Source organism: Salmo trutta, chromosome 28 (assembly GCF_901001165.1).
Source record: "Salmo trutta chromosome 28, fSalTru1.1, whole genome shotgun sequence".
NCBI lineage: Eukaryota > Metazoa > Chordata > Actinopteri > Salmoniformes > Salmonidae > Salmo > Salmo trutta.
Genome location: NC_042984.1, coordinates 26,930,302 through 26,947,846, shown reverse-complemented (window position 1 = coordinate 26,947,846; position 17,545 = coordinate 26,930,302). Strand labels below are relative to the sequence as shown.

The window sequence follows — 17,545 nt, the reverse complement described above, 5'->3', positions numbered from 1 at the left end:
GCCAGACGGAAGCCACTCCTCAGTAAAAGACATGACAGCCCTCTTGGAATTTGCCAAAAGTCACCTAAAGACTCTCAAACCATGAGAAACAAGATTATTTGGTCTGATGAAAACAAGATTGAACTCTTTGGCCTGAATGCCAAGCGTCATGTCTGGGGGAAACCTGACATCATCCCTATGGTGAAGCATGGTGGTGGCAGCATCATGCTGTGGGTATGTTTTTCAGCAGCAGGGACTGAGAGACTAGTCAGGATCGAGGCAAAGATGAACAGAGCAAAGTACAGAGATCCTTGATGAAAACCTGCTCCACAGCGCTCCTCAGGGTCTGACTGGGGCGAAGGTTCACCTTCCAACAGGACAACAACCCTAAGCACACAGCCAAGACAATACAGGAGTGATTTCGGGACAATCCAGAGCCCGGACTTGAACCCGATCTAACATCTCTGGAGAGACCTGAAAATAGGTAAGTGTGCAGCAACGCTCCCCATCCAACCTGACAGAGTTTGAGAAGATCTGCAGAGAAGAATGGGAGAAACTCCCCAAATACAGGTGTGGCAAGCTTGTAGCATCATACCCAAGAAGACTTGATGCTGTAATCACTGCCAAAGGTGCTTCAACAAAGTACTGAGTAAAGGGTCTGAATACTTATGTTAATGTGATATTTCATTTTTATAATGAGCAAAACTGTCAAAAAACTTTTTTTTTTTTGGTCATTATGGGGTATTGTGTATAGATTGATGAGGACAAAAAATATTTCAATCAATTTTAGAATAAGGCTGTAACGTAACAAAATGTGGAACAAGTCAAGGGGTCTGAATACTTTCCGAAGGCACCATCTAGGCAAGGCAAGAAGCCAAAATGTGAGGTAAGCAATTATCTAGGCTACAGCCTTTTCTCAGTTCAATTCAGTTGATGTTAATAGTAATGACAGTATGAAGGCTTCGTAGTGTTGTATTTTGCTGATACAGTAACAATAAACCATGTTCAATCCATGCAAAATGTTAACAGCAAGGAATTGTAATTCTACACCTCAAACATTCCCTGAAAAGCATAAAGAAAGACCACTGCAATAGTAAGATAATACCACTTGCCTGCCCTACATTATAGGAGAGATAGAGTATAGGCGGAGATACTGCGTCACACAGTCATCAATCATAATTCGTTTTTCTTTAGTTGCAGTTTATTCATAGTCATTGAGTATCGCTCATGCAATGCGGCTAAGAGGCCAGGGTGTGGACTGTGACTGTCAGCAGCTGTCTGCCAGTGCCTTCACTAGCAGGATGAGAAGGTCTTCCAAAAGAACTTCTTACAGGGGGATCTCACTCTGGCAGGAACTTGAGCTCTGAGAGATCTGTCCTGCAGCTCTCTGTGGAGCTGTTGATCAGGATACATATACTCTGGCGTCAGCCCATTCAGCCCCGACAACATCTTCAACAGGTCCCTCTGCTCCACAGTCAACTCCTGGACCAAACATACATTTTTGCCATGTATTATTAAATCAATTATATAGGTGAATATGATTTGCACAACATGATCCTGGATGGAGGGAGTTGACACTTGATTAAGTCCTTGTTAGGTTGCATCCAATGGATGACTTCCTCTCAGCCAGGTTTGCTGTCAGAACGGTTTCTAAGGGCTCTATTCAATCCACATCGCGGGACTTTAGCTTTACAGCGTGATTAGAATTTAACGGCAATGTTTCCACTTTAGCGGAGACTGTATTCACCGTAAACGCGGAATATGTTGTCTCAATCTGAAATGACCTTTATATTTCTATCGTCGAATCTAATGCTTCAGCGTTACAGATTGAATAGAGGCCTAAATCACGTGTCAACTACTGCCAGCCAGGACACGTTGACCTGCGAATCAAACCGACTTTAATCGTGTATCCAGAAAACCACTATCTGGAGTTAATCTGAATATCGGCATTTGTGGTTGCAATTCATGGCTCATGCTTGATATTACAACACAACAAACATGCAGCATCAAGTGTGGTGTCAAAGCTCAACTTTAGAACTTTACCACAAAACTATGAGCTGTCCCCAAAGGTCTAAATTGACATATGTAGAAACTAACATTTTCATACCAAACCTTTAAACACGCTATTGAGTTTAATAAGGAGTGAATATTATCAACTCACCTGATTGCGCAGCAATCCTAGGTTATCCTCTATGGGAAGTGCCGTTGTCTCTTGTCCACTCCACACCATGAGGACGAAGGGTACTAAACTCACCAGCACCCTCATGATCATCACTTTTTTGAAGCTGCTGCAGGTCTCGTGGCACAAGCCTTATTTTTATAGACCACACACACACACACACACACACACACACGGGTGTTTGACGCAATAGACATGAGTAATTAGCAAAATGAGCCCATTTCCTATTAATACACTGAAGTAGATTTAAAAAAAAACATGTCAATACAGTATGCTCTCTGAATTAGACATCACAATTAAGTGGATGTAATTTCCTTTAAAAGCCTCCCTCCCCCACAATTTGTAACATCTCCTCTAAGTAATTATGTACTGATGAAGTATCAATTTGGCATATGTTCATAATTGTAAAAATAAATGGTAAGGACAAAATAACAAAAGTCTGACGAAAGTTAGGAAAGGATCTCAAAACTAAGGGCTCTATTCAATCTGTATCACAAAAGCAATCCATGGTTTGGTTTAGTTTCCCCTGGCACCGTTTCCACATGCTAACGTTTTAGCATTTGTGGCACAAATCCCATTCGAGTCATGGGACAGATATTTGCATGTTTTGCACACCATGTCCAAATCATTGGCCCCATGACTTGAATGGGATTTGTGCCACAAATGCTAAAACATTAGGGTGGTAAGCCAACAGCATACCACCCTGCATCCCACTGCTGGCTTGCTTTTGAAGCTAAGCAGGGTTGGTCCTGGATGGGAGACCAGATGCTACTGGAAGTGGTTTTGGTACACCCTTTCCTCTGGTCTAAAAAAAAAAAATACAAAAATATCCCAGGGCAGTGATTGGGGACATTGCCCTGTGTAGGGTGTTGTCTTTCAGATGGGATGTTAAACATGTGTCCTTACTCTCTGTGCTCACCTAAGATCCCATGGCACGTATTGTCATTCTTTATTTAACTAGGCAAGTCAGTTAAGAACAAATTCGTATTTACACTGACGTCCGCGCCGCCCTATGGGACTCCCAATCATGGCCGGTAAGAGTAACCCCGGTGTCCTGGCTAAATTCCCAATCTTGCACTCATACCATCACATTCACCTAATCATCCCCAGTTTACAATTGGCTCACTCATCCTCCTCTTCCCTGTAACTATTCCCCAGGTCGTTGCTGTAAATGAGAATGTGTTCTCAGTCAATTTACCTGGTAAAATAAAGATTAAATAAAATAAAAGCATGTGGAAACAGTGCCAAGGAAACTAAACCAAAGCATTAATTTATGTCATAGTTTGTCTATTGATTTAGAGGGTAAGGAAACCAATGTTTCATTTTGTAAAGGTAATTTCCAATTGAGCCGACATATACAGTGTTTACGGTGAATGTGGTCTCCGATAATGCAGGAACATTCGCTTTAAAAAATGTAATCTCGCTGTAACGCTAAACTTCTGCAATGTGGAACAGCTGCTCAACGATATGATAGGTCCAGTTGCACCTCCGACATCACCGTAACGAAAAACAATGATATGCTATGGAATTGGCGTTTGCTGCAGGTTAATGTTGATCTGATTGAATCTAGGCCTACGGCATTCATTGGTAAGCGCTGCATATGTCGGCTCAATTGGAAATTACCTTTACATTTCAATTGCGCTGTAGCGGGGTCTTCAGCGCTATGGATTGCACACAGCCCTATTAACTGAGTTAGAGCTGTCACATCCACAAGTGGCTCCTGGCGTTACCTATCACGGACATTGCCATTGGATGCACCAAGACGCATCAGTAAAAATCCCATGCAGCCGCGTTACAAGTTCGAACACTGGCATGTCGATTAGGCAGATATGAATACCTATTTGTTTTCGTTTATTGGTTTTAAACGAGTGTCATTATTTATATATAGCCTACTCTTTTTCATTCTGAACTTCTAACGCGGGTGGGATAGGACGGTTGTGGTTTCGTGACAATGACCACAAGAGCAGCTGCTCACCAATTTGACCAACAAAAGCAATGAAAAGCTATGCATGTGGCTAACAAGGGTTAACGCTGATCTGAATTCATCCTTGCCTGAACCCTATATAGCTTTCACCCATTCCTCTTTCTCAGATTGGAAGGAATTGCAGGCCTATACATTCCCCAACAATATGTGTAATATAAAAACCACAAGAAGGTAGTATGCTGCAGGACCCAATTTTATTCAAGTTTTTGGGAATATGGGTTCTTCTCGTGTCTTCCTCAACACAACTGTATAATGCATTATTGAACAGGTTACATTCCAAACGGCACCCTATTCCTTACAGTGCACTACTTTGATCTGGGCCCTGGTCAAACGTAATGTGCTCAATAGGGTGCCATCTGGGACTCACTGTCTGAAGGATGACTCCACACCATCACCCACCTGCGCTGCCATCAAAGAGCTATAACAGCCTCCCACGTTTTAATACAACCTCCGCGGTTCATTAACAGTAATTTAGAACACTATTCTCTCCTCGGCAAGCCCCTAATTGTCGAGATGTTCCTTTTTCCGATGGATTAATTAGGCCGTGGGCATAAACAAAGGATCAAACCAGACAAATATTTATTCAAAAAAGGAGAAGAGTATCATTAACAAAGTCTGAATGCTGAATCCAAATAGCAAAGCTATGCTAAATGGGTTGAGTGGTGATGACGATCCTAACTTTGATAACGGAAGAGCCAGGAGGGTATCTTCTTATGATAATTGTCATCTGTAGGCCTACATAGCAAAAACGCTGTGTCACCTTGTTTGTCATGTAAGAAGTAAAAGATTCAAGTTAACTAAACAGGAACACCAAAATGTATTTACAGCAAGCCTACAGAGATAAAGACTCCTTTAACCATCAGAAGGATTGACAATGACAGTACATCTTCCATACTGAATGTCAATACTCGAAAGTGGACTCCTTTCTTATAGCCTCGTTCAACCATCCTGATCTTACATTTTGGTGGACCAGGCTACATTTCCTATGCACTTCTCCAAACCCCTCTACCTTGATCTGAAAGGATTAGATAGTTGAAAGAAACATGGCAGATATGGCCAGTGCCAGTGTTAAGCAGGAACCAATTGCTAAAATGGGGGCCAATGAAGGTATTCTTGGAAGAACCTAACTGCCCAAAGTAAGTGACGGTGGATGGCTAGAGAGAAGCTGAATGAGGGGTAATTAAAGCCTAAAACAATGGCCTCAAAGACCAAAGCTACAGGTGCATCTGGTGCACTGGCAAATGAGCTTTGAATTGCCCTATGGATTTCAACAGGTGAGTGCTACAGCTGATACTAAAGGAAGAACAAACTGTGTGCCTGCTTGAGATGTAGCGTTTCTCACTTATAAGCCAAAGACAGTGAGAAGATCTGAGCAGAGTGAATTGAGATCTGAACAACAGGTGAACTATATTGCCTTCGCCAATAGGCGAGACACCAACTCCGCTCTCTCCACAAATGTGATTTAGCTTTTTCCGCTCAAGTGTTCCATACTGTGAAGTTGTACACAAATTAGATGCATTATCAATCATTTGAAAAAGTTCAATAACCTTAGAATCCAAAACCCTTCAACACCTTCTCAAAGTAAGAACAAACCTGCACTGACAAGATGGACTTGAATAAAACCACTAAATAATTTCCAAGCCACATTTCAGACTATATGAGTCTATGGTCAATCGGTGTTTTCATGATTGATATCCAGGAGCCACAGGGACAAGTGTCTTAGGGCCACCTACTGGAAATTGCACAGCCTACAACTTAACAAAAGATCACTAAACGTTCAATTGGTTTGAATTGTGATAATTTGGTAAGCAAAGGCTTCAATGGATTTCATGAAAGAGAGATGCTCTCACTGACTTATCAGGGTCATTTTATCAAAGTTTATTACTGTACCATGGGCCATTGCCGCAGTTGACGTCTCGTTCTGCCCAATGTAACCCTGGGTGGTTATAAACAGAGCAAAACCTGAATCCTGTTTCCCGCTCGAGGCTGGAGTGTAAGGACCACAAAAGCTAATTACAAAGGGATTTAAATCTTTATTTAGCCTAATACAGTACAGTGCAATGGTTAACCTTAATCCAGTGTTACCTGTGTGAACTCTGGGTCGAACATGATTGGAGAAACTAGCCGACAGCTTGTGGTGTAAGCTTTGGGGGCGAAACCCTTGTGACTTCCCTCTTTGTTGTGTCTGTCTGTAGCAATGGGCCCTACAGTACTAAGCACTGCACTACCAACCTCACAGTGGAAGTGTTCACATACAATGATTACTTTTCACACTTCATCATAAATAAAACTAATAGTACATCAGAACCCCTTTTAAGAATCTTAAGATACAATATGTCTGATTGAAGGAAGGGGTCTTTAAATATTGATGCTTGGTTTTAGAGAAGTAACATCTAACATAAATCTTCTTGAGCTAGAAAATGCCCCTCGTCTCTTCTGGCCTTCTGCCTCTGCCCGTCTGCGTCTGTCTGAGACAGCATTGCTCCTTAAGCGTTGTAAGAGGAAGAGGAAACATTGCCACCGTGGCCTGTCCAGTTGGTGTGGATGTACTTGCCAGGGTTTGACAGCAGTTCATACGTGTGCGCTCCAAAGTAGTCCCTCTGGGCCTAAAGTGACAAAAACACAGGGTTAAGAGTTGCCTCAGTAAAATGTTGTTTTATACCTTCTATATTTTTGCCAATAAAGCGACGCAAGACGCTCTCGCAGAAGAGTGGACACCAGAACAGCCCGGCTGGCACATAACATTTTTGTAATGTTCTGCAACATTTTCACAACTTTGTAAAACGTTTCCTTGCTAGCTGGGCCTAAAGGCTGCAGTATCCATTTAAATATGGTAGTAACATCATCGTCTTAGGGTCTTAAAGTCCACCAGCCTCCCCCTGCATCTAAACAAACACTACCCTTAGCTAACATCCACACGTGACAAGACCGTTTTAATCTCCTTCACTTTGACATATGTTCTTGTAGGGGGAGCTTTGTGCCCTGAAGAGAGTGGTGTGTTGTGTCACTGAGTTGCTCCTTAAGCATGGTAAGAGGAGACGCTTCCACCGTGGCATCCAATGTGTTGTTACCTGGAGGAGGTTAGCCGGGAGCATGTCGTGTCTGTAGCCGTCGTAGAAGGACAAGGCGGTGGTGAAACAAGGCATAGGGATCCCCTGCTGCACTCCAATGCTGACCGTCCGGCGCCACGAGTCCTACAGCCATGACAAAGACAAGCACACGCATGAACAAAAGCACACAGAATAATCGCTAACCCTCTGGGATTTGGGAACATCAGGGTGAATACAGTTATTTCAAGTTTATTAGACAAGATCATTGCAAAGCAATATGACATGAACACTTATAATCGCATAATTAGATAGCTACAAGAGGTTTATTTAACGCAGAGACCAAATACAGTATAACTTTGTAAATGTTGCCCTGTCTTGGGCCCTACCATGTACAACACTGCGATTAGATTGCAGTATGAATAAGAAGCCCATGACATGCGTATCATCTATATTCCAAAACCACATTTCCACCAATAACTAACAGCCCCATCATATTCTCCTTTTGTGGGCTGGGAAATGGTATGTATCAATATAGCAGTGGGGTGGTAACTTCTATTTCAAAGAGGAAACAGCCATGTGTTGCTAACGTGACCACAAAGGGGTGGGCTTTCATCACTTCCTACTCCCCTAGGTGCAGATTGAGGATCAGCTTCCCTTCCCACAATCCTAAACTTAACCATTATTGGGGGAAAAAGGTAAAAAATTACCCAAGATAAGTATTTCAGGGCAGATTAACCCTACTCTCCTTAACTGTACCTGGCAATCCTGTACGGCATTACTGAAGAAGGTATCCAACAGCAGATTCTGCAGCTCAGCATCCCTGTCAAAAGCCTCTTTGATCTTCCCCAGGAAAACACTGGACAAAAGAGACGGTGAGAGAGATACTCGCATCATTACTCACCAAACAAAACAGACTGAAATAGGGAGGGACTACAAGACCGTTTATTTTCATTTCCTGGTGCCAAACATTTTGCTACAGTGTGCCCTAATGAATATGACCCAGGGTCACTGTTTTATTATCCCTGAAAAAGGATAAAACCATTTCAGACGGGAGTGTTACTCGCTCTGTAGAACACTCAGGTAAGGACCGATCTACTTTAGACGGCTCCGCCCTACTGACCAAGACCATATTCTCAGTTAAAACGCATTGCACTTTGAAAAGTAATGACGGATGTAGTTTGGCACAGGGCTGAGAGAAGTTATGATGAATGGTTTCTGTTTGCTCAAGGTTTATGCAACACCTTTCCCACATTGCACATTAAAACCAACATTTCCTCATTCTTATATGGCTCCGATTCTCCAGGAAGCCTTCTCTTCTTCCTTGTGGTTGACTCACCAGCTGGCTGCATTACAATACTCTGTGGCAGCAAGAATACAACAAATATGACTTCACACCAGAGTTAGGGTGATATCAAATTGAGTCAATTCAGGATGTAAACTGACATTCCAATTCAATCATTTACAAAAGGGCATCCATGATTAAATGACTTCTCAATACACTAAAAATGAGAAGATATTAATTTCAAACTTTTATTTTTTTACTGACTGCAACCCTGATTAGGAGAGACATTTCCTCATTCTTGTCCCACTCCGATTTTCCAGGAAATCTTATCTCACATTCCCTGTGGCATCGTCAACCCTGCCTTACAACACTCTGTGGCAGCAAGAATAAAACAAATGGCTTCACACTGTGGCCACACGTTCGTAAATGGAGCTCTGACAGCCTTTTAATGATGATGGTGTGTGAGGTCTTACCTTCGGATGATGCAGCCTCCTCTCCACATCAGGGCAATGGCGCCATAGTTTAGGGACCAACCAAACTCTTTGGCCGCCTGTCTGAGCAGCATGAAGCCCTGGGCATACGAGATGATCTTGGAGGCATAGAGGGCCTGAACAGGACACAAGACAAAACCATTTGCTTAAAGTAACTGATAATTAGCAGAGAAATTCTGTTCCCATATCCATGATTCATTTACAGAAGAGTTAAAAAAAAATAAGAATTTTACTTGACAAGTGGTGGTACTTGATCATATATATATATATATATTTTTTTTTTGCACAATAGCACTTAACAAAGTGGCAATATTTAGAGAACAAAGTCAAAATTGAGAATAAAGTCAGTTATATTTCAAGATTAAAGTAGGGGATTTGCAGGTCTCCCTGTTGCTGTGGACGCCACTGTTGAAATGCCTGCAGTTAGATGACCTGCTGAAACTAGACTTTCGAATTGGGTGTACTCAAGAAGCCTACGAGCCTATAATCAGATTGATAGTTGCCATAAGGGGAAATACTACTATAAGTAAAGCTCCATTGATACGTTCGTTAATAGTTGCCATTATGCACAGATTTACTGCAAGGTGTTGGCCTAGGCTACGCAGCAGAATGTTGTAGCGAATTCGGAGAGCAGACAGACAGGGACTCAACCCCAGGTCTCTTCTCATACATTAACAAGATAATTTTTTTGTGCTCATAACGCACCATGGACATTAGAAGAGTGTTTGTCTATAGTCTGAAATGGTCTGGGGAAAACTTGGTGTGCGCGAGTTATTAGATCATTAAATTGATAAGCGTGAGTGTTCAGTGACGCCTGTTTGAACGAGTGTATTAGATCATTAGATTGATGGCCATTTGTTTGTTTTGCCCCTACTTTTTAACCACCCACACACAATATGCCTGTCTGTTTGTAACCACGGTTCCTTCTGAAAATCATCTTTGGCACAACCTTTTCCAGGTTCTAATACTTATAATAAAATGGTTATTATGTGCTAAGAGAGTAAAGATTTCCTTCTAATTTAAGCCAATTCTAAAGTCTAGTTTCCCCAGGTCATCTCACTCAGGCATTCAACAGTGGAGTGTACAGCAACAGGAAGCCAGGGAGACTTGCACTTAACCAAATCCCTACATTCATCTTGAAATATAACTGCAACTTCATTCCCAAAAGAAAAAAATATTCTCAAAATATTGCTACTTCATGGGATTTTTCCCTCTCCACTTTATTTTTTTACTACCGCTTGATGTAAAAGATAGTACTTCAAAAAAAGTGGCAACATTTTTTTTTCATAAAGTGGCAATCATTCAACCGCTACCTGTCCCAGTTCTTTTTTCGAGAGATTTGACTCAAGTTTTCAGAAAACAATATGAAATAAATTATTTGGAAACAGTCTATAACTGAGGAAGCCGGAGTCCACCAATTAGCTATAGCATTTTTTGTTTTGCCTACCCCGGCCAACGCTGGGCCAATTGTGCGCCGACCTATGGAACTCCCAATCACGGCCGGATGGAATACAGCCTGGATTCAAACCAGGGACTGTAGTGATGCCTCTTGCCCTGAGCTCTTAAACCGCTGCACCACTCGGGAGCATGAGTCAACATGTTCAAAATATTCTGTTTGGCTGATTACAAATAAAACGTGATTTTCCTCAGCTATTGGTGAGAAAACATGACAAGCGCTTTAATAGTGATATGTGGATGAACTCTTGTTTTTACAGCATTGCCCCAGAAACCCAGACATCTGTAGCCTGGCTACCTTTCTGATGTCCTCAAGGAACGAGGCCTTGTCCCCGTTGAACTTGGCTCCCTGGGGCCCGGCCAGGCTCCTGCTGGCCTCCACTCTCTCGTCCTTCAGGGCCGACAGACATCTGGCAAAGACAGCCTCGCCTGTGAGAGGGAGGAGGATGAGAGAGAGAGAGGGATGAGGCAGAGCATGAGAGGAATGAGAGAAAGAGGCATGAGAGCGAGCGAGAGGCAGAGAGAGCGAGCGAGAGGCAGAGCGAGCCAGCGATACAGAGCAACACATTATTTGGTCACAAACCGGGTCGCGGTCATTGGGCACAAAATGGGGAAAATGCTTTCAATAGGAAATTGGACAAGATCAAGTAGAAGGTCAAGGTCTACCTCAAAACATGTTCTCCCTTTTGATTTCTATTAAATGCAATCACCCTACGAGTCCTCGTATGGCGATTCCTCACAAAACTACAACAAAGAAAATAACAAGATTTGGGGGATTTTCATGAAATGTAAAGGACCCTACTATGGATTACATTTCATGAAAATCTCCCAAATCCTGGTATTTTTTTTGTTCTAGTTCCGTAAGGAATGACCCAGTAAACAGCTGTGATCTGTCAAAGATAATTGATAGCCTAGCTGAAATTGGCATGCTCAGCTCAAATGTTTGTCGTGACAAAAGGTCCTCGGGTAGCAGGTTCAAAAGGCAGGAAGGAAAAGGTGAGTGCGGGTTTCTCCTTCCTTCATGAATTAGACATTAAGGGATTGTATTCTACACTCTATAAGCTAGACACTGACAGACAACTCCAATATTTCCCCCCAAAAATTCTGCCCTTCTATATCTTTGATCAAATAGGCATCCCGTTTATACCTTAATCATCAAGTTTAATACTAATACCAAACATAATGACAAGCCTACAGCTGGCACAGTTCCTAGCCGACAAAGTTAACACAATGCCGCCCACAACACAAAGGTACCCTATGACTCAGCGTTAGTAGCCAGCGCTCTATTGTAAAAGCAGGGCTTGCCACATTAAAAAAAAGGAACAACTTCCCACCACATGATGAAAAAATAGGTTGGGTAAGCATGACTTGCTAAATATTGCCACAGTGATGCAATGCAATGGCGAGAGGGGGAAGAGAAGAGAAAAAGATGTCACAATGAGTAAGGCTAAACGAAGCGCCCGACTCCGCATTGAACGCAACCCTATTGAGAGCTGAAATCCACCCCCCAAGCCTGCCTGTACGGCGTGTCCACTCTCTCCCTGGCCACCGACACCAGCTCTCCGCTTTCACAATGAGCCCTTTTGTTCTCTCCGCTATCATTCACACAGGACCTCCCAGTACTGATGATACAGGGACAACATTAAATACCAATAACACCCAGCAAAAATTGTATAAAGTCTTCCTTTTCTGTTGCAGAAAAAAGTAGCCCTTTCTATAGCAAATCTTGTGGTTCCATTTTCAAATGGTGAGTAAGACTGAATAACAGGCCTATGACATGGTTGTCAACTCAAGTGTAAACCAGTTTGATCATATCACTTAGGAGACGTGTCTCTCCACTACTTTAGTCTTTAGCTGGAGGCAGCTTTGTCCTGGAATAACCACACCACCTGATGCTACCTTTAGGAGACGCTGCCCATCGCAGCAGCAGCAGACTCAGAGTATAGAAAATCACCCTTATGTCACTTGAGATGAGGTGGTGTGACTAGAAAAGCCTCCAATCTTCTAAGGGAGGCAGCAGACACTTCATTGATCACATTCAGCTGAACAAAGACTCAGCCACTACTGCTGGGGTCAGTTAATGTGGCTAAACATTAGCAGCTCTTAAACCACTACTAGAGTACTAAGTAGTTTGCGGGCTGGGTATCACTGCAAGAGGCGTCACTACAGTCCCTGGTTAGAATCCAGGCAGTATCACATCCGGCTGTGATTGGGAGTCCCATAGGGCGGCGCACAGTTGGACCAGCGTCGTCTGGATTTGCCGGGGTAGGCCGTCATTGTAAATAAGAATTTGTTCTTAACTGACTTGCCTAGTTAAATAACGGTTCAATAAATAAAAATTCTTCAGTATGCACAAAATGGAAGCCAATGTTCTGAAACAGAGTGAAACGGGATAGTATCTGAACTTATTGAATAAGAAATGCTTGTTTTCGTTTTCCATTGCCCTATTGCCCGGTGTGCACTAATGAACACAACCCTGTATCATGACTACGCCAACATGGCTGGGATACAAGTCTCTTGGCCAGGCTGTTAATAAAGAGTGGTACAACTGAAAATAAACCGGGTCCAAAATAGAAAATAACCACTTTGCTGACAAGTTGTAGACTACACAAAACAAGTTTGATTTGACTCAAAATGTCAGTCAAAATTGGTGGCAATCTAAACTTTTAGCCTCAGAGAGAAACGTCATAGAGAAACGATTAATCTCCAAATGGAGACGTCATGACTATTGTCCGTCTCTTACCGATCAGGGTGACTGGTGTGCCGTACTCGAGAGCCGAAATAGCCGTCCACTTCCCTGTGCCTTTCTGCCCGGCGGCGTCCCGGATCTTAGGCAGCAGGTGAGTGCCGTCGGTGTCTCTGAACTTGAGGATGCCAGCTGTGATCTCGATAAGGAAGGAGTCCAACTCCGTCTTGTTCCAGTCTTCGAAAGCCTAAGGGAGACCCAAGAGCAGAAGTGAACCTGACAAATACAATAATTAACTAAAATACGTCATGACATCACAGTATCAACAGCTGTTGTAGTTAGCTACTATGGAGACTATTTCATGGCGAGGTTTATGCTATTCAAGTTACGGACATTTAGTCTCTTTTCTAAAAGACATATCTATTACATGACTGGTGGTGGAGTCAAAAGCGGAAAGTCATCAGGGGTGTCTGGAATGGTTCATAATTTAAATAAACTTTGATTCATTTTGAATGGCTCACCTGTGCCATCTCGTCGTGGTCCATACCCAGGACATCCTTCATGAGGTGGTACGCCTCGCAGATCAGTTGCATGTCCCCATACTCAATACCATTATGGACCATCTTCACAAAGTGGCCTGCACCCTCGTCACCAACCTGTCAAAACAGCACATTTCAAATGGTATGTAGAGCCAGGGAAGAGGGAAAGTTGTGCAATTTTGTGCCAAATCCCGTGGACATCAAAAATAAATTCTGCTCACCCAGTCACAGCACGGCTCTCCTGTTCCCACCTTGGCAGCGATGCTTTGGAAAATCTCTTTAATGTGTGGCCTATAGGAGTAAAAAAATATCACATTTTAACAGTTCATAATGATAATTAAATCATTGATTGTGGACACACTGAACAATATGGGAAAGCTTAAAAATACAGTATGATTAAGACAATTTTCTCACAGACGATCACTACTCCTCCTCCTCATTATAGTCTGTGTACTCTGGTGCTATTTGGGACACAGTCATAATCAACCATCAATCCCAACCCCTCCATAGCAGAGGGAAGGGTAGAGTCCCAAAAACTCACCAGGCCTCTTTGTGTCCCCCTGGCATCAGTGAGGGTCCGTAGCGAGCCCCCTCTTCTCCTCCACTGACTCCACTGCCGACAAACAACAGGTTCTTCTCCTTCAGACTCTTACAGCGCCGCTAGACACACACACACAGTCGACACTACCATGAGACCACACTCTTGACACTGACACTACCATAGCTTTGAAATGGGTGTTTCTGATAAACTTACTGTTGTGTCTCTGTATTCTGAATTGCCGCCATCAATGATAATGTCCCCAGCCTCAAGAAGAGGGACCTGTGAAGGAAAATGGGCTGTTAGAAGGGGGCAATCTACTATAATGCAAGTGCCATGCACAACCAAATGAGCCACATTAGGGACTGTATGGTTGCAAATTTGTACATTTCCGAAATTTTCCAGAAATCTTGTTTGAAGGATTACAGATTTCCTGCTTTTTCCCTCCTAATTTTGGGAAAGTTTTGGGAAAGCTACCGGAGATTTTAAACCGTGGGACTAAATTTCACTAGTTCTAAATGTTTTCTTTGTGGTATTTCAATACCCCAAATGCATCCAAGCCAGCCATTACCTGATTTGGTGAACTGAAAAAGCCTTGATACATTTGACAGCCACAGCATGACTCATAATTTCTACCCTGTTTTTCTGTTTGTGCCACTGACCAGCTTGTCGATGAAGTCATCCACCGCCTGGCCGGCTTTGACCAGCATCACAATCCTCCTGGGCTTCTTCAGCTTGGCCACCATGTCCTCCAAGGACTCAGCTCCTATTATCTTGGTGCCTTTAGCCTCATTGGCCAGAAAATCATGCACTTTGGAGACAGTGCGGTTATATGCACAGACCTATGGAAAGAACAGGTTAGATTAGGGTTGCAAAATTCTGGTAACTTTAATAAAATTCCCAGGTTTTTCAGAAATCCTGGGGAAATCTGGGAAGTTTGGGAAAGTTACCAGAATTTTGCAACCCTACGATAGATGTAAGACAGTTTAGGCAAGGCAAAGACAATGTACTGTAAAATGTTTAGGCCTACCACTTGTGTTGCAGACTATTTAGGGGGTATGTAACTGTATAAACTGCAATGAGACTTACCACAAAGCCATGATCATTCATATTCAGGATGATGTTTTGGCCCATGACAGCCAAACCAATCAACGCAATATCTGCTCTGTGGAAAGAAAATGATATTAGTCAAGAGTCCTGGTATCTGTTAGTTAGGGCATCTGGATTGAGACTGAACAAACAAGAGGGTGCCTCTCAAGCAAGAAAAACAAGCCTGTCCAATATTGTAACGTTAGTGCCTACTCTGAATCAATTCTACAACGTTAGGTAGCATATTTTAAAGCCATGTCTATATAAATTGACTAGACAATTTCAAAGTTGATTGACATGATCATGTAGGAAAGAGTTAACTAAATAGCCAGGATTCCCTTAACTATACAAGATTACCATGTCATTTACTATTCAAGGTTGAGGATACATTTTAATGTTATTTTACTAGACCTATGTCGTTGTGTCGCGTGCATTGTCAAATCACTTAGCTAACAACGTTTACTAACGCTAAATCAAAGAGTTATTAAACAGAGAGGTTTCTGTGGCTTGGTGGCTAACTAGGCTAGTTAGTAGATTAAGTCAGACTGCCCTTTTAATGCCAGGCATGCAACGTTAGCTAGCCATATTACACTGCTGGGTGGTATTGGATAGCTAACGTTAGCTAACTAGCTTGCTAGCTAAAGTGAATGAAATAAGTGGAGTGAGCTAGCAAAAATAGATGGTTTACCCATCGCCAGCTGTTTGAAAGAATATGAATTCAGTTCTCAGAGACAATAATGCATTGCTGTGCAATACTCACTCTGCCATGTTTCTGGTAAGGAAAATAATCCGTCTTCAAGTAACACACACACACAGCCAATGGATTTTCTTGAGATTTCCACGGTACTTCCTCGTTCTCAATTTGAAGAGGAAACCTCAAATTCACCCAAGCCAAAGGATCGCCTATGTGAGATGACGTCAAAGAGCTCAAGCCATATCGTTCTCGAGTTCTCATTCGTGGAGAAAAACTGAGCAGAGATATCAGATATTTCATTGGTTTAAACCCCCTGTCACTCTTATAACTTTGTTACACTCCCACAAATTTCAACACGGCTGGACAAAATTGAAATCTAATCATTTGGCCCCACAATGTTTGACCCCCAATAAAAATATAAAAACAATCTAACAACCTTTTTCCAAACGCACTTTGAGTTTAATTCCAAATAATGTTATACATTACTATTAAAGTTATATTTGTTGCCTGACCCAATCTTCACTTCTCTCCTTTGAGGACAATATTTTCAGCATGACATGTCAAAATGATACTACCGGACCTGTACACAACTATTATTGTAGTTTATCATGCAGAACTACCACCACATGATGTAGCCAATGTGGTGTCAGAAATTGAATATGAAACTCATTCTTTCTAACAAAGAGCAGGAGAGCTGGGAAACTTGAGGAATATGAGGAAACGTTAACAGGAAATAGGTGGCAAAAAAGTCTTTATTCATGAAAGAAATGTCCCCAACTGTACCTTCATTTGAGATCGTTTCACTGATTTGAACAAATCAAAGAGGGGACAATACTTTCCTCTTCCATGATCATCATAAGATTGTATAACCATGAGCTTTATTTTTTTTATTACCATATGCTCTGAATGTGTCTTCTTAATGACTGAAATGTAATATAAATGTAGAACTTCAGAACGATGAAATAAGAATGTATGTGATCCAATAGTCTCGTCATAATTTTTCTGAATACCATTTTGTGTTAGAAAATGTGTAACGTTTTTTTAAAGACCCTCAGACTACCAACATATTTTACATACATGGATTACCTTACTACTGAAACTACTGGATATAGCAAGACTCAAAGCAATATATAAATCTATTTTCAGGACACCATGTAACATTTTAAATATACTTAATTTTATCAACAAAATGTTTGTCATATTTTGATCCTGAGAGACAATGACCTACAATATGGCTTAGATTTCTTTATTGACTAACCCCCATAGCCAGAATTAGAATAACAGCAAAACAATGGGAGTGGTAGGGGCTGGTTCATTCCACGAAAATAGACTGAACAAAAATATAAACGCAACATGTAACAATTTAAAAGATTTGACTGAGTTACAGTTCATATGAGGAAATCAGTCAATAGGAATAAATTCATTAGGCCCTAATTTATGGATTTCACATGACTGGGAATGCAGACACAGTTGAAGTCGGAAGTTTACATACACTTAGGTTGGAGTCATAAAAACTTGTTTTTCAACCACTCCACAAATTTCTTGTTAACAAACTATAGTTTTGGCAAGTTGGTAACAA

The 17,545-nt window shown here is 41.9% G+C and overlaps 1 protein-coding gene and 1 long non-coding RNA gene across 2 annotated transcripts; both read right to left on the bottom strand.

Annotated features, from left to right (window-relative positions):
• Positions 1-1,162: 1,162 nt before the first annotated feature.
• LOC115166421 (uncharacterized) lies at positions 1,163-3,861 on the bottom strand. The gene is made up of 3 exons (XR_003870320.1): positions 3,782-3,861; positions 2,141-2,289; positions 1,163-1,461 (listed from the first exon to the last, which is right to left on the bottom strand). It is a non-coding gene; the product is annotated as an uncharacterized LOC115166421 (long non-coding RNA).
• A 2,294-nt stretch (positions 3,862-6,155) lies between these two features.
• On the bottom strand, positions 6,156-16,188 carry pgd (phosphogluconate dehydrogenase). Its single transcript, XM_029719426.1, has 13 exons — positions 16,033-16,188; positions 15,273-15,348; positions 14,846-15,025; positions 14,400-14,465; positions 14,187-14,305; positions 13,867-13,936; positions 13,628-13,762; positions 13,164-13,353; positions 10,719-10,849; positions 8,948-9,081; positions 7,949-8,048; positions 7,214-7,336; positions 6,156-6,748 (listed from the first exon to the last, which is right to left on the bottom strand). Exons 1-13 carry the CDS (start codon positions 16,038-16,040, stop codon positions 6,629-6,631), a joined length of 1,452 nt encoding a protein of 483 aa, XP_029575286.1. The 5' UTR covers positions 16,041-16,188; the 3' UTR covers positions 6,156-6,628.
• Positions 16,189-17,545: the final 1,357 nt, after the last annotated feature.